Here is a 23,464-nt window from a genome sequence, read left to right on the forward strand (position 1 = left end):
TCATAATTTTTACTTGGAAAATTCTACTTTGTTTTTAAGTTTGTATGTATGTGTATGTGTGTTTAAGTTGTAAGTTACCCAAGTAATACAAAGTATTTTCACATGAATTTTTCAGAGTACAGAAATTATATTCCTTTTTCTTCTCTACTGCCTATCTTTGTCCCAGCCTTTTCTATTAATTCTTAATAATTTGTTCGTTGTCTTTCCAAAAATCTTTCTTTTTAATGCACATATGTGCACGCGCACACACACACACACACACACACACAAATACATAAAGGTTCTTTGTTTTGTGTGTGTTTTGCCTTATTTTATGTAGATGATACCGTATTTTTACATGTTACTCTGCAACTTTTTTTATTTTCAATTAACAGTGTTTCTTGGAGATACTTCCATGATATTAGTTATAGATCTACATAAGGCAGTGTTTCTGTAGGATAGATATCTAGAAGTGAAATTGCTGGGTTGAAGGGTGGGCATATGCATATTAAAATTTTCCAATACCAGATTACCCTCCAAAAAAGCTATACTCAATGATACTCCCACAAGTATGTGACAGTACCACTTTCTCCACATTCTTGCCAGTAATGATTGTCAATGTTTTTTATTTCTGCCAAAGAAGATTATCTGAAAAAATGAATAAAATCTTTGAGTTTGCAGAACACTGATTGCTGCTACTCCCTTCTTCCTTACATGGGAAAAATTATACCAATAAATATGACTTATTTGGAATCATTCATGTGTTCTAACTCCAGAAGTAGTATCACATTAAAATTGGACTTGGACAGACAACCTATGCTGGCAATTTCAAGTAAAGCAAAGTTCTGAAAAAACCATGAATAAGGAAATGAAAGTGTCAAAATCATAGTGTCAAAAGTATGACAACTAGAATCCTGTTAAGCAAAAAAAACAAAACCTAGTCTGTTTATATAACAAATATCTGTATATTTCTCCTCAAATTAAGGGCAGTGTTTTACACATTTTTAAAGATTAAAAATCAGATTTCTTACAATAGGTTTATGCTTCACACCCATAAAATCAAGAGTTTTATATAGGAGCAAGGAGAAATTTTTAACTCTTAATGATACCTTAACATTAGTTTCTTTCGATTGTGAAAGCTTATGAGCATATTGAAAAAGTAATTGAAATATCTACGGTTCCTTTCAAATTTTATACATACTACATGGAAGTCATTGGCACAAGATAATTCTATTTCAATACTATTCTTCCTAAAAACTTAACATATACTTCCAAAATAGCTACTTTATTTAGGTAGTCAGATAGTTTAGGATTTTTAATACCAAAGGTCAGAACATCAACTTATAGCCATACAAGAATATTTCAGGGAAAATAACAAATGGAAACTACTTTAAAACATTTAGGTCTTTGCTGTTTATTCCATAACTGATTAACATAAGCGATGAAGGAAAATGTTAATCTTGGTTATTAGGAAGTGAAGGTACATTATCTAAATAATAAATTCAGGAGCTTGGCAAGCTAAAAGACAGTAGGAAGAGATGAAAACATAAGATTGCCTCACATCTTTGATAACTAGTTCTCCCACCAAGGCTTACTTCCTTACTGAGCCATCACCAAAATGGAGATGAGAGTAAACTTTTTTGTTCTGGCAACCTACCATGTTTGTTCTTCAGCTTAGAAATAAAGATTGCACCTGGTGCTGTAAAGGAAGGTTTCCAACTTTACATTTTTCTAAAACAGACCTCTTGCGTAAATTTAAGAAATAAACTGCCTCTTTAAAAACGACTCAAAATGCAACACAAATTTTTAACTGCTAAGGATTTAAATTTAAGATACCTAAAAGCAGTGAATTCATTCAGCTGTTTTGAACATTGAGTTTCATTTCTTTTCTATAAACTCTCTCCTGATTGGGGAGTTCCATGAAGAAAGATGAATAATACGTAGCAGATGATTAACATGTCTTATAAAGTTCCTTTACTAACTTAAGCAGTGAGAACTCTTTGCTAAACTGAGAAATTACATAATTGCTTCTTAGAATAAAAAACAATATATGGCTATAGTAAAAATTAACTTCCTATATATAGAAAGATATAAAATGAAAAATAGAGCTACATTATGATCCAGCAATCCCACTCCTGGACATATATCCAGAAAAGATGAAAACTAATTCGCAAAGATACATGCACCCCGATGTTCATAGCAGTACTGTTTACAGTAGCCAAGACATGGAAGCAACGTAAGTGTCCATTAGCAGATGAATGGATAAAGAAGATGTGCCAATACATATATATATATCAATACATACACACACACACACACACACACACACACACACACACACACACACACACACACAATGAAATAGTACTCAGCCATAAAAAAAGAATAAAGTATTGCCATTTGCAGCAACATGGATGGGCCTAGAGGTTATCATACTAAGTGAAGTCAGACAGAGAAAGGCAAATATTATATCACTTATATGTGGAATCTAAAAAAAAATACAAATGAATTTATTTACAAAACAGAAACAGACTCACAGACATAGAAAACAAACTTAACAGTTACTAAAGGGGAAATGAGAGGAGGGATAAATTAGGAGCATGGGATTAACAGATACACACTACTATATATAAAATAAACAACAACAATTTACTGTATAGCACAGGAAACAATAGTCAATATCTTATATATAACCTATAATGGAAAATAATCTGAAAATACATACATATAACTGAATCAGTTTGCTGTACACCTGAAATTAATACAGTGTTGTAAATCAACTATGCTTCAATTTAAAAAAAAAGAGGACAAATGGAAGTCTCACAAATCTAGCTCCTCTGTCAGATCACAATCTGTTTCCCCCCAAAATAGCCACTGTTGTTTCTTGTGTATTCTTTTAGGAAAAAGTGCATTTACAAATATGAGCATATCCTTTGTTTTTTAAATTTACATAAAAGGGATCTCTCTCTCTCTCTCTCTCTCACACACACACACACACACACACACACACACACACACACACACACACACATTGCCCCTTGTTATCACTCACCAATGTCTGTAAGAAAATGCCTTGCAAGACATTGAATTGCAGTGTATCACTGACCAGAGACAAAGAACAATTTTGTTTACTAACACCTTTCAAGAACTTGGTGTCAAAAATACTTGATAAGAGGTAGTCTGAGTGGACAGCTCTGTTTACCAGGAAACCAGTACTAATTTTTTAAGTCTTTTAAAAGTCTTTCTGAGTGTACCATCGAGGTTCTAGTATTTATTTATTCTTAATAAATTTATTTATTTTTGGCTGCGTTGGATCTTCATTGCTGCGCACAGGCTTTCTCTAGTTGTGGTGAGCGGGGGCTACTCACTGCGGTGGCTTCTCTTGTTACGGAGCACCGGCTCTAGGTGCACGGGCTCTAGAGCACAGGTTCAGTAGTTGTGGCATACGGGCTTAGTTGCTCCACGGTATTTTCCCGGACCAGGGCTCGAACCCATGTCCCCTGCATTGGCAGGCGGATTCTTAATCACTGTGCCACCAGGGAAATCTCAAGGTTCTAGTATTTAGAAGTGCTTTGAACACGGAAAACTTGGGACCATAGCACTAGAGTTCACATCTGTTGCAGTACTGAAGACTACATAAATAGAGAGTAATAATAGAACCTCAGTTCTTTTATTTAAATAGTTCTTTTATGAACATCTTTGTCACTAAGACTTTCCATACTTAATTTCCTCAACATATATTCTAAGAAATGTATTTCTTGAATCAGAGAACATTTTAAGCCCATTTTTAATGCCCACTGCCAAATTGATCTCTGAAAGCATTGTACAAGTTTACCTTGTTATCAACAAGTTATGAAGGAACGGTTTTCACTTAATTCTTCCAAGCATTGTATGATATTGTATATTTTTAAATCTTTACTAGTATGAGCGGTATAATGTGTCATCATCATTGTTTGCTTCAACTTGCATTACTTTGGTTTCCAGTAATATTTTTCTCCTTATGTTTACTTACTAGGTTTTTTTCTTTTAGAGTATTTGTTCTAGTCCATTACGCATTTATCTATTGGGATCTCAGTGTTCTTTACTCATACATCTTTAAGATCTTTATGTATTAAAGATATTAACTCATATAGGTTATGTGTCATTCAGCAATTATATATATTTTTCCCAGAGTGGTTTTTTTGCTCTACTTAGAAAGTCCTCCCCTTTTCTATTGTACAGTTTGATATTCAGTTCCAGTTTTTACTCAGTTTTTTAGTTTATCTCCTGAATGCCATCTAGAATTAGAATCTCTTTGCTCTAATAGGGTCTGTTCTCACTTCTTATGCTGCATTAATCTGGCTGTTTCTGTACATTTTTACTTACTGTAGGTTTATAATATAATATGCTGAGGTCTCACCTCTCCACCCTTTTCCTCCCATCTATTGGCTTTTTTAAAAAATAAGGTTTAATTTTTAGAATTACATACAATAAACATATTAAACGTTAAAAGAGAACAGTGAACATTCTTTACTTTACCCATAACCATTGATTTCATGATTTCTTTTCCCTAGCAGGCATGTCAGGTCTTAGGAGTGCATTTGCTTCTATGTTTAGCCTCTTGAACTTCCCAGGTTCTACTCACTGCTTGTGTTGAATCTGGAACATGGCCACGATTTTCCTTCAACCCTTACGTTTCTTTTGTACCTACCTCTTTATATTGTTCTCTTAAAAAATAGTTTTTCTGATTTGGAAAGTAGTACATGGTTATTGTAGAATGTTCAGAAAATATGAAGAACAGAATAATTCCCTGTGATTTCCCCATCCATTAGTAGCCACATTTTGGTGTTTTTCTTCCTATACCATCAACTTCACATTTTGATGGTTTTTTCTTACACAGTCAATTTTAATATCTTTCTTATAAAAAGTTATGATTGTACTCTTTGTATGGCTTTATCACTATTTTCACATAATAGTCTATCATGAGTGTCACAAATATTTACTTTGTGTTCCCAGGACCCACCATAGTTTTTGGACATAGTAATTCAGCTGTGAAACAGAAATGGTCATCAGTCTTCAGATAAGTAGGTGGCAGTGGCAGTGGTCCTATTAGTAATAGTAATAACGATTAATATTAATTAATAACATTAATTCACAGTTAACATTAATTGGGTATCTGTCACAACTCTAAACTTATTACTTATATAATCTTCAAGATTATAAATGAAAACTCAAGAAAACTCCATGAGTAATATACTGTTATTTTCTCCCATTTTGCAGATGAAGAACTGAGACATAATTAGTTTAATATTTTCCAGTAGGCCCCTTCATAGGAAATGATAGGATATGATCCTATGTCTTTTGATTAAAAAGATTTTACTCTTTACCAAACCCTTACACTAAATGTCACCCCTTAGTGCTGACCTAAAGATATTTTCCTGTGCTCACCCTTTATAAGTACTATAGAGCCCTCCATTCTCTCTCAAGTTCTTTGTGTAGCACTGGAGTTCATCACAAGATTGCTTTGTAGTGCAGCCAGGTCAGTGCTTCCTCTGTCTGCACTATTAGAGCAGCTAAAGTACTTACTAAATCATGCACGTTACCTTCCATTTCATGCTAACATTCTGTTCTAAGTGGGCTAATATCTGGCTGTGGTTTCAGTAGTTCTTGGGATAATGTCATTTGATTCATTTGCAGATTTCTCTATCCATTCAGCATCTTAAAATCCCTTTGAACTTGTTCAGTTCATGTAACTTTCTTTTTTAAGATTTTACTTAGCGACTGGATCATACTCCAAAGGAAAGGGAAAATATTTAGTGGTAAAAATATGTCAATCATATATGACTTGGAAGTCCATAGATTGTGTCTGTCTTGGCACTCTGTTTGCAACCTTTTTTTAACCTCACAGTTGCTGTCAGATTTGCATTTCAAAACTGTATGTTGAAAGTATTAACTATAAGTTTGCTTACGTTTTTGCTTTTTTTTGGTGGGACCAGGGGAGGCAAAGCTAATTCTCAGTGTAAAAATAATTCTCAGTTTAAACAACAAAACCTTTTGACGTTTTGAAAGACAATCTGATGAAAAAAGTGGTCTGGAAAAGATTTAACGTGTTTTATGAGGAAGTAGTTTCCTAAAACTTGATCAGAGACTTTTAAAAAGGATATACTTTGGAGAAAAGACCTGTCACAAAGATGGTGAGTGACTGGATCTGTTATGAATATTATTTTTCAAAAGGTTAAGAATAAGGGATGACAGTTGCTTATGAAAGGAGGGGGAGTCAAGAGGCCCAGTATTATGTAGAAATTAAACTAGTTATAGGGCATAAAGAGAATGATCTTTTATAGACAAAGTAAACTACTTGGAGTAGGGCTTCCCTGGTGGTGCAGTGGTTAAGAATCCGCCTGCCAGTGTAGGGGACACGGGTTCGAGCCCTGATCTGGGAAGATCCCACATGCTGCGGAGCAGCTAAGCCTGTGTGCCACAACTACTGAGCCTGCACTCTAGAGCCCACAAGCCACAACTACTGAGCCCGTGTGCCACAACTACTGAAGTCCGCGTGCCTAGAGCCCATGCTGCACAACAAGAGAAGCCACTAAAATGAGAAGCCCGCGCACCGCAACAAAGAGTAGTCCCCGCTTGCTGCAACTAGAGAAAGCCCCTGCGCAGCAACGAAGACCCAACATAGCCAAAAACATAAAAATTTTTTTTAAATTAAAAAAAAAAACCTACTTGGAGTAAAAAAAAAAAAGTGGAACTATTATAAAGGATGAAGAATTAGGAAGACGATAAAGGAAAAATGAGAAAAATAGAACAGGAAATAAGCTAGCCTGTTATTCTAAATGCTCTTTGAAATGTACTTTGGTAGGAAATAAAATGAACCACCCCCGTAGAATGTTTATGTTCTTGTGACTAAGCACTTTATTACTACTTTTATGGTTGCATCATTGAGGCTCTTATGATGGTTAGCATAGTACCTTTGCCTGTAGAGTATACTAGCTATTGAATGAATGTTGAAAGTGATCTGAAGTTACTTGAAATTTGTTTAAAAAGTCCCTACAATGACAAAATAATTTTCTTGGTTGATAATATTTTTTGAAATTGGTGCTTTGCCTACACCCTCATAACAAGCATTTTAAAAGCGTAGGAGAAACTTGGGTTTCTTTAAAGCTTGTTAACTGAGTATGGGAATTTTGGCTGTCAAAGCCAGATACCTATGTGTATGTCCCTGTTGGGGATGTAGATTTGGGCCCAATTATAAAGTAGAGAAGCATTTGTCTTCTTTGTAAAACCTGAAGTAGCATGTCCTTAATACCCTTATGTACTTTCTGTCTTCTTCAGGGAAGCAGTGCTTCTTAGTCCTACGTCAGCAGCAGTTTAATGTCCAGGCTCTTGCAGCCGTGGGAGACCACGCAAGCAAGCAGATGGTTAAATTTGCTGCCAAGTAAGTAAGCAATTATATCCTGTTGTCAGAATAAACAGTGGTGGGAACCGGGGCTCCCAGGGCTTTGGACCATTTTCATGCGTTAACATCAACGCTTCCTTTGTTTAAAAATGTAGTTATTTAAATTGTCAGTTCAGTGTTGCTGAATACATTAAAGTTATAAAAGAGAAAATATGGAGCACAGACTTGAAATTCATTTGGAACTGCTGAAGCAGCACTCTATACAGACAAGTCACATTTACTTTCAAGTAGAGTTACAAAAAGCCTGGCAGCGTCAACACTGCAAAGCAACTTTATTTTGTTGTGTGTGTTGAGCTTCATTTCCTCCCTCCCTCCCCTAGTTTGAGATTTGCATGTTAAGCAACAAGTTTTCTAACTAAATAATAGAAGTGTTTAAAATAAAAGAATGTGATTTTGCAAATGATTCCATCCTGAAGAAGTAAAACAAATGCGCTAACATGTTACAGCTTTTAACTTTGACACCAAAAAGGTTTAAAAAAAAAAAAAAGTAAAGTTTGCTTTTTTCCCCCCATAAAAGTATTATTGTCTGGCTCAGGGTTCCTATAGAAGCTTATTGTTTTGTTCAATTTACAAGGGGCAGGATACAGAGATAGTGTAGTGGTTGTGCCTGCTGGAGCTCTAAAGTTATAAGAGTTGGTGATGTGGCTAGTTTTATTTGCATGTTTTTCTCAATTTAATTGAAATTTTATTTCCATGATGATCAAAGAAGACTCAGAAAAATGGAAAATTTTAAGTAGTAGAGTACTTCATAGGCATAAATATTTTTTAAAAGAAATTCAGTTGAGTAAATGTTACATTTTTTCTATTGATTTTTTTTTAACATCTTTATTGGAGTATAATTGCTTTACAATGATGTGTTAGTTTCATGCTGTATCACAAAGTGAATCAGCTATACATATACATATATCCCTGTATCTCCTCCCTCTTGCATCTCCCTCCCACCCTCCCTATTTTCTATTGATTTTTATCTCTGTTATTTATATATATATATGCTTTCAAAGATGAGTTAATATAGATAGAATTATCAATTTTAGAACTAGAAGGAGAGTAAAAACTCATCTAATTTAATATCTTAATTTATGGTTGGGCCTTCCCTGACTCCCTCAGCACAGTGGTTTACATATAATGGATGCTTAGCAACTGGTTTTGGTTAACAGATTTATTTATCCAATTTAGTTTTATTGTATCATAGCAATACCTGCCCTCTGGTTTAAAGACTCCAGTGCCATGAATTACATCAATTTACTGATGTGCTCAGAGGTCTCGGTACCATTAGCCCTACCTCTCCCTATCTCCCAGTCCTGCTGCCCAGAGACGGTCACTTTCATTTCTTCTACCTGTATCATTTGGTGATTAGATTTGCTGTTTTAATACCTAGTCCTTAAGGGTATATGCTTGTGGGGTGCATTTGTCACCTAGCCTTTTCAGGTCAATCTGTATCCTATGAAGTGGGACATAGTAAATGTGGTCCCTAGAAATAAACTTTGTCTACACAGAGAGCCCCTGAAAACCACAGACATATATGCTAAATTATATTCAATATACTGGAAAATACTGAGGAAAAGTCAACTTCGAGTCAACAAACTTTATGGCTTCTGTCTTTTATATATTAAATTGGTTCTGAAAACTAATATATGAAGCTGATAGTTCATATAGAATATATTTTTTTGTTCAACTGCATTATAACCTCCGTATTACATTCTTAAAGGATTATCGTCTGAAAGTCTTTTGGAAATCCCATTTACCCTTAATCACTAAGAGGCATTCTACTATCAAGAGAACAGTCAATTCATTTGATATCTCTAGAGGCAGACACGTTAAAGTAGTCCACAAATAGTTATTTCTTATTTTGGATCTTCTCAGAAACTCCTGGGACTTGACTGACAGCAGTTGACCATATCAGATGTCAACCAAAGGTTACCAGCTGGAAAAGATACTTGCACACAGAACTTAGTTCACTAATGCCCTTATAATATATGTTAAAGAATGGCTTTTATCTAAAAGGGATAGTGTATGCATGATCTTTTTTTTAGAATAAGGGAAGAATTTAGATAATTTAACCTGGATTTCATAATCTTGAAGTGGATGGAACTCAATCAAGATCTAGATCTGATTTTAATCTCTTTGTTTTGTTTTTGTTTTTGGCTGCGTCACTTGGCGTGTGGGATCTTAGCTCCCCAACGAGGGATTGAACCCAGGCCCCGGCAGTGAAAGAGCCAATTCCTAACCACTGGACTGCCAGGGGATTCCTGAGATCTGATTTTAATCTTAATTCAGGTTTAACAATTAAGTTGTGACTTTGATTTCTTTTTTAAAGCAAAGAACAATGTAGCTATTTTTAGTTCATTTAAAAAACTGGACTTTATATAATTAGTAATGTGTGGGAAAAGATGGTTTCATAATAGAGCTGTTGCATATTATAAAGCCTTTGACTGGTTATATACAGGCGAATGGACCCAGTGTGTGTGTGTGGCGGGTGGGGGGGGGGTACGCGGGCCTCTCACTGTTGTGGCCTCTCCCGTTGCAGAGCACAGGCTCCGGACGCGCAGGCTCAGCGGCCATGGCTCACGGGCCCAGCTGCTCCGCGGCATGTGGGATCCTCCCGGACCGGGGCACAAACCCGTGTCCCCTGCATCGGCAGGCGGACTCTGAACCACTGCGCCACCAAGGAAGCCCCCAAAATGGACCCAATTTTATACAATAGGTTTAACATGTAGAACTTAAGTTACAATTATTTAACTTTTGGCACTACTCATATGTTAAGGTATCTGTCCTGAGTTATTAACAATAAATGTATAATAGTTTTTGCTACCTTGTGAAAAAGGAAAATTCTCATGACTCCCTATGGTGAAAAATGATGAGTTTTTAATTTTTGTGGCTGGTTGATAAGATAATTTTCTTAGGAACATGATTTGTTGCTCCTGGTATGTCAGTCAGCTTGTCTTTATGTGATTTTGCTCTACTTCTAGGTAGTTCAGAAATCCTGATCTTCCTTGGTAACAAGTCTAAAGCACATGTCCTTTCTGTTAGAAAGGCAGTAGTATGATCTTATATTCAAAGTACCAATTTTTAAAGAAGAAAATCAAGAGCAGAAAAATTTTACTTTGAAAATTACCTGCTCTATTTATAAATAATAATAAATCAAGTGAAATTGTAGTATAAATTCTAAAGAACTTTCAGAACTTTTAGGAAAAAGATGTGTTGGTTTTTTTCTTCATCCTTCAAAATCCTTTTCTTAAAAAGTCCATACTTGGGCTTCCCTGGTGGCGCAGTGGTTGAGAGTCCACCTGCTGATGCAGGGGACACAGGTTCGGGACACGGGTTCATACCCCGGTCTGGGAAGATCCCACATGCCGTGGAGCGGCTGGGCCCGTGAGCCATGGCCGCTGAGCCTGTGCGTCCAGAGCCTGTGCTCTGCAATGGGAGAGGCCACAACAGTGAGAGGCCCGCGTACCGCAAAAAAAAAAAAAAAAAAAGTCCATACTTGCCAGAAGTTTCTTTCTAAGTGCTATTTTTATCTAAAATCTTTAATGGCTTCCTATTTCCAACCATGTTCAATATTAATTCTACCTGCTGGTTCCCCCTGTTATTTCCCACTATTTCTCAATATACATGCTTCAGATTGGACAATCTCTCCATGTCTACAATGACCTCTTTTCTAATTTTACTTCTTATTTTAAAGGCTTTAGTTTTACTCATTAAATCCTCATTCTTTGTCACTTAGCTTATTATTAAGCCCATGTTCTTCATGATCCTCACTGATTGGTTTCTCTTTTCATTTCTCTGGGGTCCACAAATGTGTTCTTGGGAGATTGGAAGTTTTCTATATTTTTTTAAATTTTAGTGTACGTTTTGGTGATTATCTTAAAGTTCCATAAGGATACTATGCCATATCATTTTATAGGCTAACTTACAGCAGAGAACTGCTGTGTAAATTGTGTTCATGCCAACTGAAGCCGATGATATCCATGTTCTGTACAAATGAGGATTTCACTGTAGTTTGAATAGTGACATGCTGACAAGTTGGGTTACTAGGTGGTACTTGGTAGTTAAGAAGTATTATGAACTTTAAAAGCCTGTGCCGCTCAAGCACATTTATTGAATCCTATTTTCATCTATATAGGGGCAGCATATAACTAATAGTACAATAGTTTCCATATAAGGAAAAATGTTTCTATTTCCAGTTCTAGTATTTATCAGATTAGATACCCATTTCATTCAAATTTCAATTAACAATACTACATTATTAACTTTCACTGGAATAAGATAGTTTTATAAAATTATCAGCTGATATTTTATTTAAATTGTCATTCTTGGTTGCTCTTTGCAGAACTTTGGTTAATTATGAGGCCAAATTATCCTGAGTCAACTTCAAAGTTAATGTTTTATGGAATTATGAGCAAGCATTCTTCATATTACTAGTATTAAAATAAAAATACAGAAAATTAAATCTAGAACTGGATATGAGGCTACAGCTTTATACAGTAAACCAAATGTCAGCAATTTAGTTTTAACAAACCTTAAATTAATATTGTTGATTTGAATTTTGTTGTTTTTAATATTTGTTTCAATTTTCTTTAAAAATTCGCTTTGAGGAGAGTTCCCTGGCTGTCCATAGGTTAGGACTCCACACTTTTACTGCCGTGAGCCCGGGTTCTATCCCTGGTCTGGGAACTAAGATCCCACAAGGTGAGCAGCATGGCCCAGGAAAAAAAAAAAGACTGTAAAAATTCGCTTTGATTTCAAGTTAAGGGCTATAACCATAAGGCATTTATTTCTACTAGTTTTATACTTGTAGGTATTTAAGTAACATGATAAAACTAATTTAAGTGTTTACTGAGGGTCCCTGATATTGCCAAGAGAGGCCACTGATCTATGCCATATTTAGTTGTGCTTAATTCTTACCAAGCTTATTTTGAACTTAAAATTCTTGGGGTTTTGGTGAAGAAAACTGGGTTCACAAAATAAGTCATCATAGAACTACTAGGATGATTTAAACCTTTAACTTCAACAACGTGCCAATGGGCAATGGAATGTAAGAGTGGCCCAGAGACTCAGCTCCTCACTGACTAGGCACATGACTTCATAAATTGTTTACTGTATGTTAGTCTTTCTTCATTCTTTACAGCTAAGACCCTTCTTTGAACATTTTTATTTCTACTTGCCTGGGAAATATTAAAGCCTGAGATTAGGTGTGGCACTAATTCACTGTAATTGAAAGAAGTTACTTGACATATAAACCAAGTTTGTGCCTGTCTCGGAATTGGAATACAGATTTTTATTGTGAAAAGGTGGTTTATTATTTCAAAAAATATTTACACAATTGATGTTTTACGGGTGCTGTTTTGATTTAACTGGCAAATATATGGTTTCTCATGTTTGGGCATTTTGAGTTCTTTGCCTCAATGAATTGTTAGTTTATATCATCAAAGCATTTTATGTTGGTACGTTACTTGAAAAACTAGTATGTAGCAACTTTATAGCCTGTCCTCTTTTCAACTAATCTTTTATTATACCTTGCCCAGGATTTTAAAATTATTAATTTGAATATGGGTAGCTATGTAGATCTGTGGAGCTCATTTCTCATTGAGTACAGTAATATTCAACAGATTATTTCTGACAACCAGAAACCTAATAAATTTGTTGCCAGTTTTGCTGAAAACTTTTAATACTCAAGTTTCTGTGTTTAAATTTTAATAGTTTTTGTTGCTATTAGAATATGTAAATATGAGAAAGAAAAGCTTAGAATATGTCTTTTTCACCATTATTCATTTTTGAGGGGGAGAGGAGAAGGGGGTAAATAAGAATCAAATGGAAATCATTTTGAAATATATGAGCTATTGACTGCCTAAAATTATAATTTTGGTCATCACCTAGCTTTCACCAACTCTCAAGTTTATCTGTACTATTAATAATAACAGTCAGCATATATCAATATAGAATAGGATTTCTTACATATTTTAGGCCTTTATTGTGACAATCTAGTATAAAAAAGCACTTTGAGGGGCTTAAAACTGTGGTGCCTAAAACAATGTAAAATAAAAGGTAAAAACACTATTCATACAAAGCGTATGCTGCTAACCTCCCATCATTATCTTGTGTATATTGAGTAGATTATATAAATTATGATGGGGTACTCTTCAGTGACCTTATATTTTTTAAATGAAAGGCCATGGAAAAAAGCTCCCCCATACACACCTACACTTGGACTTTTATTGCATGTGAAATAATTATTTTTAATATTTAAGAAACTTAATCTACAATTAAAATTTAGTATGATGATTGCCCTTACTTTATCTTGCCAAGCTTTCCAGTATCTACCATGAATTTTTATATTTATGGGGTGCACCCCAGTAAAGGTTCAGTGCAGTGGTCACCAGTAGCTTCCCTATCTCATGTACAGGGGAAATAACAGATTTGATTGTAACAGTAGCAGCAATAATAGCTAACTATTACTGTATACTAAGTATGGAGCTGCAGAGTGCCATACTTGCATTTTCCCCCTTGGTCCTCATAGCAGTACTGTGAGGTGTGGATACCATTTTGTCTTTTTTTTTTTTTTCTTGTCTATTCATTTTTTACAGATAAGAACGTTGATACTTAAAATACTAAGGTCTCTTTGACTCTAGGCTCATGCTTCTGTGTCATCCTGCCTCTCTAAGATTACATAAGGATATTAGTTCAAAGCCCTCCACATTATATGTAGCTCACTTAGAATACAACCTTAATGTCATTGAAATACGTTGGTGACTGGAAAAGGGAAACCCTGTTGCTTTTTGCCTCAAAAATATCTTTTCTAGAGTGTGCAGTTTATTCTGGTATATATCCTCAAGGAGTAGATAGCTATTTTTTTTCTTGAGGGTGATAATGACTTTTAAATACTGTCCCCAAGTTTTTGAGAACGAAAACTGGTGAAAAATAATAATTTTGGTTTTAAAAAGTATAGCTGATAATAAAGTAATAAAAAAAGATTTTTGTGTTGTCATAAATTGATGCTAAAAACAGTTCCAAAGAAGGAATGAAATGTTTTTCTAACCATCAGTAATGCTAATGAGCTTGTCTCCTCTAGCATAAAGCAGTAGTTGCCTTCCTAAGGAATCACCCCATTGTTAAAAAGCATGCAATAAAAACAGTGGGGTGGGGGGAAGGTAGTTAGAAAGTAGAGTTTCATGTTTGCAAAGACAGTTATTTTTCTTGAATAATTTTAATATAAAAATATTTGATAGCTATAATTATAAATATGAAACCTAAAGCTCACTAGGCAAGTTTACATCTTCTTTTGCTTAATCTGTTGCCTTTTCCTTATCATCATCAGCACTGCCACACAGTGCATCTTATACATATTCTTATCGCTCTTGCTGTGAGAAGTAAAACACAAAGTCACTCAACAAAGCAGCTGTGTGGTGTATGCAAGTGATGTGGAAATAAGACCACACTCAGAATTTAAAATAGGAATTTATCCTTTACCAAGATTCTGGACTCAGGAAGGAAATGAAAGAGCTTGGCTGTATGGATAACTGATACTGTTCCTTAACATATCACGTTCTTTGTAACACACTTGTACAAACTAAACTTCTGTCTGCTAGAATTGCTCTGTTGTCAGCAAAGGAGGAGATCTTAGACATTGAGGTATGGGTGCCCTTTTGGGTTAACTTTTTGTAGAGGTGCTAATATTCAGTCAGTTCTGTTATTGTAATAAATGCATTCCTAAAAAAATACTGTGCTATGCAAAAGTATGAAATAAAAACCTTAAGGTTAGTGCAGAAAATAGGTAAATAGCACAACAGTCAAAAAGTTCAGGGACTTACCTGGCGGTCCAGTGGTTAAGACTCTGCACTCCCAATTCAGGTGACATGGGTTTGATCCCTGGTCGGGGAACTAAGATCCCACGTGCCACACTGTGCAGCCAAAAACAAAAACAACCTTCATCAGTGACATAGTTTTATAAAAAGAACCTAATTTTATTAAAAACATAGAATAGTTTTATACATATTGAATGGTGGAGAAATACATGAATACAATAAATCTCTCACTATCTTTACAAAGACATACTGTTTCTGAGTGGAAGTGGGTATCAGAAGAGTTGCAGCTTGGAAATTATTATCAAGTGCTACAAGGAAGGCTGTCTGAAATTGGAAGGAAAGTTGGACCACCAGATGGGGATGGGTGTGGCTTGTAACGCAGGTAGATGTTTGAGGGGTGTGTGTTTTATGTATTCCTGTGTGGCTAAGTTCACCTGAGTACAGTTGTCTGCATTGACCTAGTGTTTCTCACAGGTGAAATCTGGTATAGGCAAACACAAAATTCTCATTATGCTCAGATTGATACCTAATATATCAATTGTGTTGGGATTAATTCACATTTTCAAAACAAGTGTTAAAGCAAAACTATACTCTTAAAAGAGATAATGATGCTTGTGCAGTGAGTGGGTCCAAATATAAGAGTCTTATCTGTTTGCTGACTGCTTATGTGTGGAGGTGAGGAAAAGAAAGAGGTGGAAAATGACTTCAGAGTTTCTAGTTCGAGAAACTCTGTGGAAAAGATACCATCAATCTGGAGTAAATTCCCAGGATGGGCTGGGACTAAACACAATTCACTCTCTGGAGCTGGATGGGCTCAGCTTCCCTTAGAGCACTTGGCCAGGGAAAGTGTGGATACTGAACAGGGGTGGGGTTCTGTTAGCAATGAAGAAGGGGAGAGGGATTTGGATAGACAGCTGTAGTATCTCCTAAACTTGCTTACTATTTTGAGTAAATTGGAGAGAAGTTCCAACCTTTTGAGTTCATGAAAAGCCCAAAGATTGAAATAGGTTGTTTTACTGAAACCATTTTATTTTTCTGGCTGATAGGATTCTGCTCCTCCTCTTCCGAGTCATCCTCTCATTCTAAATGTTCTCAAGTGACTATATGGAACAAGTTGGCCTTAAAATTCCTTACTTTTCCTCCCCTGTCTTCACCATTGCTTCACTTTGACAGCTCACTCCTGTGGCCACAGCTTGGATTTTGCCCCTTAGAATTTCATTTTAAACTCCAGTAGCCATTCTCTCTAACCATAATTTCCACCTTTCTACCTCTAATGCCTCCTAATCTTCTGTTGGACCTCATCAAGGCTTGTATTTTTTTTATCAACCTCCCCATTTTCTCCTAGTTTTGTCTGTCCCCTTTTGACCTCACACAACACCAGTTCCATTCCTACAACTACTCTCACTGCATCCTTATCCACTGTTCTCTGTCTCTTTGTTTCTTTTGCCCTGCAAATGCCCTACTAACTCCCTGCCCCATATACTCTTGATCCCATAATCTAACACCAAGCTTAAAGAGTGTATTGTGTATTTGTGGCAGAACAGTTGATTTTTATTCCTCAGCTGGGACCAGTAGAATATATTCCACTTTTGTAATGAAAATAGAGGTTTATAGGCCACCTCTTTTCATTGTTTCACTGAACTCTTCAGGATCTCATTCCTCTTTATCCCTTAGTTTCTGAGTATAATTATAATAAGAAAATAAAAATTTGGAAAATTCTGTGAGTTTCATTGCTTAATATATTATCAGCCTTCTATTATGATTAAAAGCAGCATATGGGGGCTTCCCTGGTGGCGCAGTGGTTGAGAGTCCGCCTGCCGTTGCAGGGGACACGGGTTCGTGCCCCGGTCCGGGAGGATCCCACATGCCGCGGAGCAGCTGGGCCTGTGAGCCATGGCCCCTGAGCCTGCGCGTCTGGAGCCTGTGCTCCGCAATGGGAGAGGCCACAACAGTGAGAGGCCCACGTACAGCAAAAACAAAACAAAAAAAAAACCAGCATATGAACAGCAACATATAAATGCTAGTGGCTTCTATTACTTATTAAATAAAGCAAAAATTCTTACTTATAGATGTTTTTAGCTTACTTTAGAAATTTGAGGATCAGTGAAACATGAGATAATTCAAATGAATATTTAGTAACACATTCACTTTGGGAGGCTAGCAGTTTAGTTAGTAAGCCAACTAACCATTCTGCTAGAATCTTTGGTTTAGGAAACAGCATAGCTAGAAATACGTTCATGAGGAAAAGGCCATTTCTAAATCCTCATTTAATTTTCATACTGTCTTAGATCTTTTTTTATATTAAATGCTTGTCATTATCTTTAGTGCTAGGGGAGTGCCTAAGGACTGTTTATTTATTCTCAAGGTATTTCCGTCTTGAAGGGCAACCCAAAGAGGCTGGACATTTAAAACATGTGAACTCCTACACAAAAAAGTGGGAGAAATAATGGTATTTATATGTTAATTCCATGAGGCCCTACATTTAACTCTATTCCCTCTGGCCATATACCAGGTGGAAAAAAGCAAGGACTCCACTATTAAAAATATCAAATCAGATAGTTCCAGCTGGGGTTTCCTAATCATTTAAGAGGCAAACTATGAGGTCACTTTTAATATCTTAAATAGATAACTATCTTAGCATTTACTTTAGATATTAAATCTGAGGTGTTTATCTTTCCCTTACTGACTAGATTGTACCACTAGCAGTTTCTAGCTTTTTAGTATTTTCCTTAAGAGCTACATTAAAGCTTAATATGGGGTCAGTTTTCCCAAAATTATCTTTCCTAGGAAAAACCAATTCATCAAAATACTAATCCGAAAAGTTGACTCACTAATTGGATTTAAGTGCCACAGGACTCTTCAACACATTATTTTAATCAGTTTGTTGGAAAGATCAATTTTCTTACGGTTAAATGCATACAGAAATGAAACAACTAAATGAGTTACATGGGAAGGTTGGCACATCTCATTCCCTAGAGATCTTTAAGAACGGATTCTTAATTGTATTCTCTGAAATGGTTTGAGGTCTTTAAATGAAATTTGTCTGGAAGCAGGAAGATGGGATACCTATCCAGGCCAGTGTTTGTGGATCCCCATCTTTTGTTGACATTAATGTTCTAATGTTTAGTAGCTGGTGTTTGAGCTGAGGCAAGAAGTCATCCCTTTTTTCCTTTTAAAATTATTGTTTATTTAGTGCCATTTAAAAATAATGAGCAGAGTAGTTTGTGTTAGTTATGGTTGAGCCTTGAAAAGACAAGTGTTTTTTTTTTTTTGCAGTACACGGGCCTCTAACTGTTGTGGCCTCTCCCATTATGGAGCACAGGCTCCGGACGCACAAGCTCAGCATCCATGGCTCACGGGCCTACTCGCTCCACGGCATGTGGGATCTTCCCGGACCCGGGCACGAACCCGTGTCCCCTGCCTCGGCAGGTGGACTCTCAACCACTGCGCCACCAGGGAAGCCCAAGACAAGTTTTTTTAAAGGTGGCCCTGTAGGCCTTTTTGTATTGACTGCTATTAAGGACTATAGTGAATGTAAACTGTATTCACTATAGTGAATGTAAACGCAGGTTTTTAAGTTTAAAATTAAAGTGTTGTAAAAGGCTACAGTTCGTTTGAAGTGCAGGTGTTAAAAACTGAATTTTGCTATTCGTGCTTATGTAACATCTCCCACCCCTAGCATAGCGATGTTCGGATTCTGAATAAAAGGCTTACTCAGGCTGTAATATTTGTATATGTATGTATTTTATTTTCTTTTTCTTCATATTAGTCATTGTGGTTAGGTTATTTATTGGTCCTTGTGAGTCACAAGTATGTTTCTCATTCTCTAATGAGTCACCTAGCTACATACAAGTTTATTTTCTTTCCTTTCTAGATCTTTCACCTGAAAATAACTATTTTACTTACTTGGTAGGTTAAATTTTCAGTTTATACGTTAATTTTTAGAACTGTAAATATCAAAATAATACTCAGAAGAAGGTTCATTGATTTAGAAAACTTTTATTAGCACCTGCTCCAGTCTAGACACTCTGCTAGGCTCGGGTATTCAGTGACTCTGTATATCACATAAGGAACTTAATTTGGGGACAGGACAAAAATAAACAACTGCATGCAGAGGCATGTTACAGGTCCTATGATGGAAGTATATGTATATATCATCCACAATTGAGGCCCAGAGGGTGGTGGGCATTTGGGTACCCCTTGAGCATCATGTGGATAAGTTGGTGAACATAGGCGAGGTTATTATATTGTTCTGGATTGCAGCTCTTTGAACAACTGTACCTAGATAGTTTATACCTCTTTGTTGGAATGAGGTACTTATCTATTGGATCAGAAACAGAACTATATTGGCCCTGTCCAGTTCAACATTTGTATTGAAAACTTTGATAAATATGTGCTTTAAAAGTAGGTCTTGGGGGCTTCTCTGGTGGCACAGTGGTTGAGAGTCCGCCTGCCGATGCAGGGGACACGGGTTCGTGCCCCAGTCCGGGAAGATCCCACATGCCGCGGAGCGGCTGGGCCCGTGAGCCATGGCCGCTGAGCCTGCGCGTCCGGAGCCTGTGCTCTGCAACGGGAGAGGCCACAAGAGTGAGAGGCCCGTGTACCGCAAAAAAAAAAGTAGGTCTAAAATCTGGTGTCAAAAGTTCCTAGTTTATGGGATTAATTCTTCTAAGCTAAATATAACTTTAAGTAATAACTTTATTCTCTTTTATGCAAAGATTCTGATGTATATATGTTGAGGCTGGCAACAACAGAACATCAAGATACATCAGCGTTACCAGAGAAGGCAGTATGATTCTTGGGCATTTTGAAAACTATTTGTGAAGGGCCTGTTATTTTCAGTTTCTTTCACATAAGCTATAAAGGAATCTGGCAGCTCATGAGCTTCTAAAAATGAGAATGCATTATTTCAAAGTGAGCTGATGTTGCATTCTGGAGTATTTAAAATTTGGTGCTAATTTGTGAGTCTGTAACAGAACTGTCGAGTGCAGTAATCAGTACATGATCTTACTAGCTGTGTGATCTTGGGCTAATTACTTGACCTTTCAGAGTCTCAGTTTTTTCAACTATAAATTGTTAGTAGCACCTACCTTCACACAGGAACTGGAACATAAAAGGAAATTGCCAAAGTGACATGGGAATAATAATACTTTAGGTATTTGTATCTATTAAGATCAATTTCGTTTGAGCTGTAAAAATAAAACTGCTTCTTCAACCTTAAATACGGAGAACATGAACAAAACTAATGTAGAAGAATGACACAAAATTTATGATGCATTCCATATTTTTTGCAAATGAGAAAAAATGTGGAGGAGTATGGTAAACAGTGATTATAGGAAGAGGGGGTTGGGTATATGATGGGGAACTTAAAATTTTAAATTTACACGTTATTTAACATTGGAATTGTTAACAATAAAAAAGTATATTCTTTTACAATAAAAAATAAGTTTTTGAAATAATGTTTAGAAAACACTGTTTAAAAAATAACTTAAAAATATAAGAACAAACCTTGCCATTTTCCATCCCTCACTGGTGAGGGGTAGTGTGAATTGGGGGTGATTATTCTTTGTTCTCCAAGAGGACTTGTCAGAGTCAGAACCTCCCACTGGGACCCAGTGACAAAAAAATAGATGAAGTACTTCTTTCCCAGATCTGTTTCTCCACCATTTGTATGCAAGATGGTGACCGCTTTGACTAGAGTCCCATACTGTTAAATTCCTTTTCACCTATAAATCAGCTACCCGCACCAACGGCCTTTTCTCAGTCATTGTGATTCTTATGCCCTATCCCAGTGTTCTCCAAAGTGTGATTTGCTCAAGATTACCCACTGAAGGAAAGAAAATAATTAAACTTGTTTCTTTCCTTTCCTTCCTTTCTTTTTGATCTAAAAGTGTAAGCAAAAATTTGAGTTTTTCTAATAGTTAATTTATAGATAAACACTGGGCCTATCACTTGGATTGCATCTCAGAAGGTCACATGTCACCTATAGCATGTGAGGCCTCTGAAGGAAGACTGCAGGATTCCAGTAACACAAAGGAGCTAACACTGGTACCCCAACTCTCTGGTTCACTTTCAGCATATTGTAGCCAATTGAAGTTTACTGTGCCTGGCTAACTGGTTTGGGGGGATTATATTTATTAAAATAACAGACTGACCCTCAGAAAATGGACAAAGGATTTCTATCAGGAGACTATAGAATGAAGATAAAACTTAAGACATACGCACAACAAGAAAATGTTAACACTGACACTTACAGTGTGGGATCTTTGTATCAGCCATATTATGAAGTGGTGGTGGTGGTGGTGTTTTAATGATAATCCAATCAGATCTGACAAGATTTCAGTACTCCCCTAGCTAGATAGATATTATCAGGAAAACTGTATGAAGTATGGATTTGCTATTGCTAATTATGGATCATTATTGCTAATTATGAATCTCTCCCCAAGTTTATATTTGCCTAAAGCTAATATCTACATGTATATAATTTTAAAATAAAATATATACATATTGAGGTGCATACTCCCCATTTTTTTTTACTGGTAAAGTAAATCAAATTATCAAAAATGTTTATATGGCTTCCCTGGTGGTGCAGTGGTTGAGAGTCCGCCTGCCGATGCAGGGGACATGGGTTCGTGCCCCGGTCCGGGAAGATCCCACATGCCACGGAGCGGCTGGGCCCGTGAGCCATGGCCACTGAGCCTGTGCGTCCGGAGCCTGTGCTCCGCAACGGGAGAGGCCATAACAGTGAGAGGCCCGCGTACCGCAAAAAAAAAAAAAAAAAAAAAATGTTTGTGGATAGCTGCTCAACCCTATAGTTGATATATTAACTATCTATAGCTGTCATTATTAAGTGTATATATGAGGTTAATGTCTGTCTATTAACCCTATAGTTTATATATTTAAGTATTCTCTCCTTTTTGAAACATGTTACTTCCTTGAACCTCTAATGCCATTCATTTAGTTTTTTGGTTTTTTTTTTTAAGTCTCTTCTTCTCTCCCACCTAGAGTTCTGTCATGATCTTCAGCATTTCTGAAGGATAGTAAACAATAGGTATAAGTGAGATTTGCCCCCCAAAAACTGATTTGTGTGACAAAACCAAGAAGTAATTCCAGATAAGTTGTTTTAAGATTATTTTAGGCAGTGCTGATTTTGAAATGTGTTTATAACCCCTATGTCCTTACCTTGAGTAGTCAATTTGAAGAGGCCAGTATTGGATAAATTCTGCTGTATTTGATAAGAAATGGATAAATTCTGCTGTATTTGATAAGAAATCAACCCTAATGTTTCATAGTCAAATTTTGTGTATCTGTTTTTTTTAAATCTCTTTACAATGCATAATACCCACTGTAGGTTTGCAGTGTGTATGTGATGATATACCACATTAAAGAATAAGGCAGTATACAGTAGTGCATTATTTTAGACTGTGAAGCTTACTTCCTTCAAGTTCTGAAACTATTTTGACAACTTTAACAGAATCTTTGAAGCCTGTTTTTTTACATTCTTCCTTTTTCTTAATGGCACAAGGCCACTATTGTGAACGTCTATTACTGTGCTAGATTATAATGTGTTGTTTGCCACTTTCATGTTTTTGTTTGTTTTGCTTTGTTTTTTAATATATATTCTTCAGCTGTCAGCTGTTACTTAATATAACAGTTGTGCCTACTTCTAATAGTTCCAACAAACTTTTGTTTAGTTTGTCGCTTCTTATGTAATATAGACATGAAAACTTACAATCAAGATTGATAGAACTACAGATAACAGAAGTATCCCTGTGGTTATTAGGGAGGCCCTAAATAGTAAACCGTATGGCACTCATGTTGGAAAGATGGTATTTTATTCCTTCAGATAACTGAGTACTGTTTGTTTTTTTCCCCAAGTGGCGTGGGGTTTTTTGTTGTTTTTTTAAAATTTATTTTATTTATTTTGGGCTGTGTTGGGTCTTCATTTCTGTGCGAGGGCTTTCTCTAGTTGCGGCGAGCGGGGGCCACTCTTCATTGCCATGCGCGGGCCTCTCACTGTCGCGGCCTCTCTTGTTACGGAGCACAGGCTCCAGACGCGCAGGCTCAGTAGTTGTGGCTCACGGGCCTAGTTGGTCCGTGGCATGTGGGATCTTCCCAGACCAGGGCTCGAACCCATGTTCCCTGCATTTGCAGGCATATTCTCAACCACTGCGCCACCAGGGAAGCCCCAAGTTGTGTGTTTTATAATTGCTTCAGTAATTCATACATTATATCATTTGTT

The 23,464-nt window shown here is 36.4% G+C and overlaps 1 protein-coding gene across 2 annotated transcripts in view; it reads left to right on the plus strand.

Moving 5' to 3' along the window:
• The window catches only part of DARS1 (aspartyl-tRNA synthetase 1), a 67,376-nt gene that overhangs the window by 10,192 nt on the left and 33,720 nt on the right, over positions 1 to 23,464 (plus strand). For both annotated transcript variants that reach the window (XM_019925508.3, XM_004316510.2), the window contains exon 4: positions 7,297 to 7,399. In XM_019925508.3, coding sequence (XP_019781067.1) covers positions 7,297 to 7,399 — 103 coding nt within the window. The remainder of the gene's footprint in view (positions 1 to 7,296; positions 7,400 to 23,464) is intronic.

This window comes from Tursiops truncatus, chromosome 7 (assembly GCF_011762595.2).
Source record: "Tursiops truncatus isolate mTurTru1 chromosome 7, mTurTru1.mat.Y, whole genome shotgun sequence".
NCBI lineage: Eukaryota > Metazoa > Chordata > Mammalia > Artiodactyla > Delphinidae > Tursiops > Tursiops truncatus.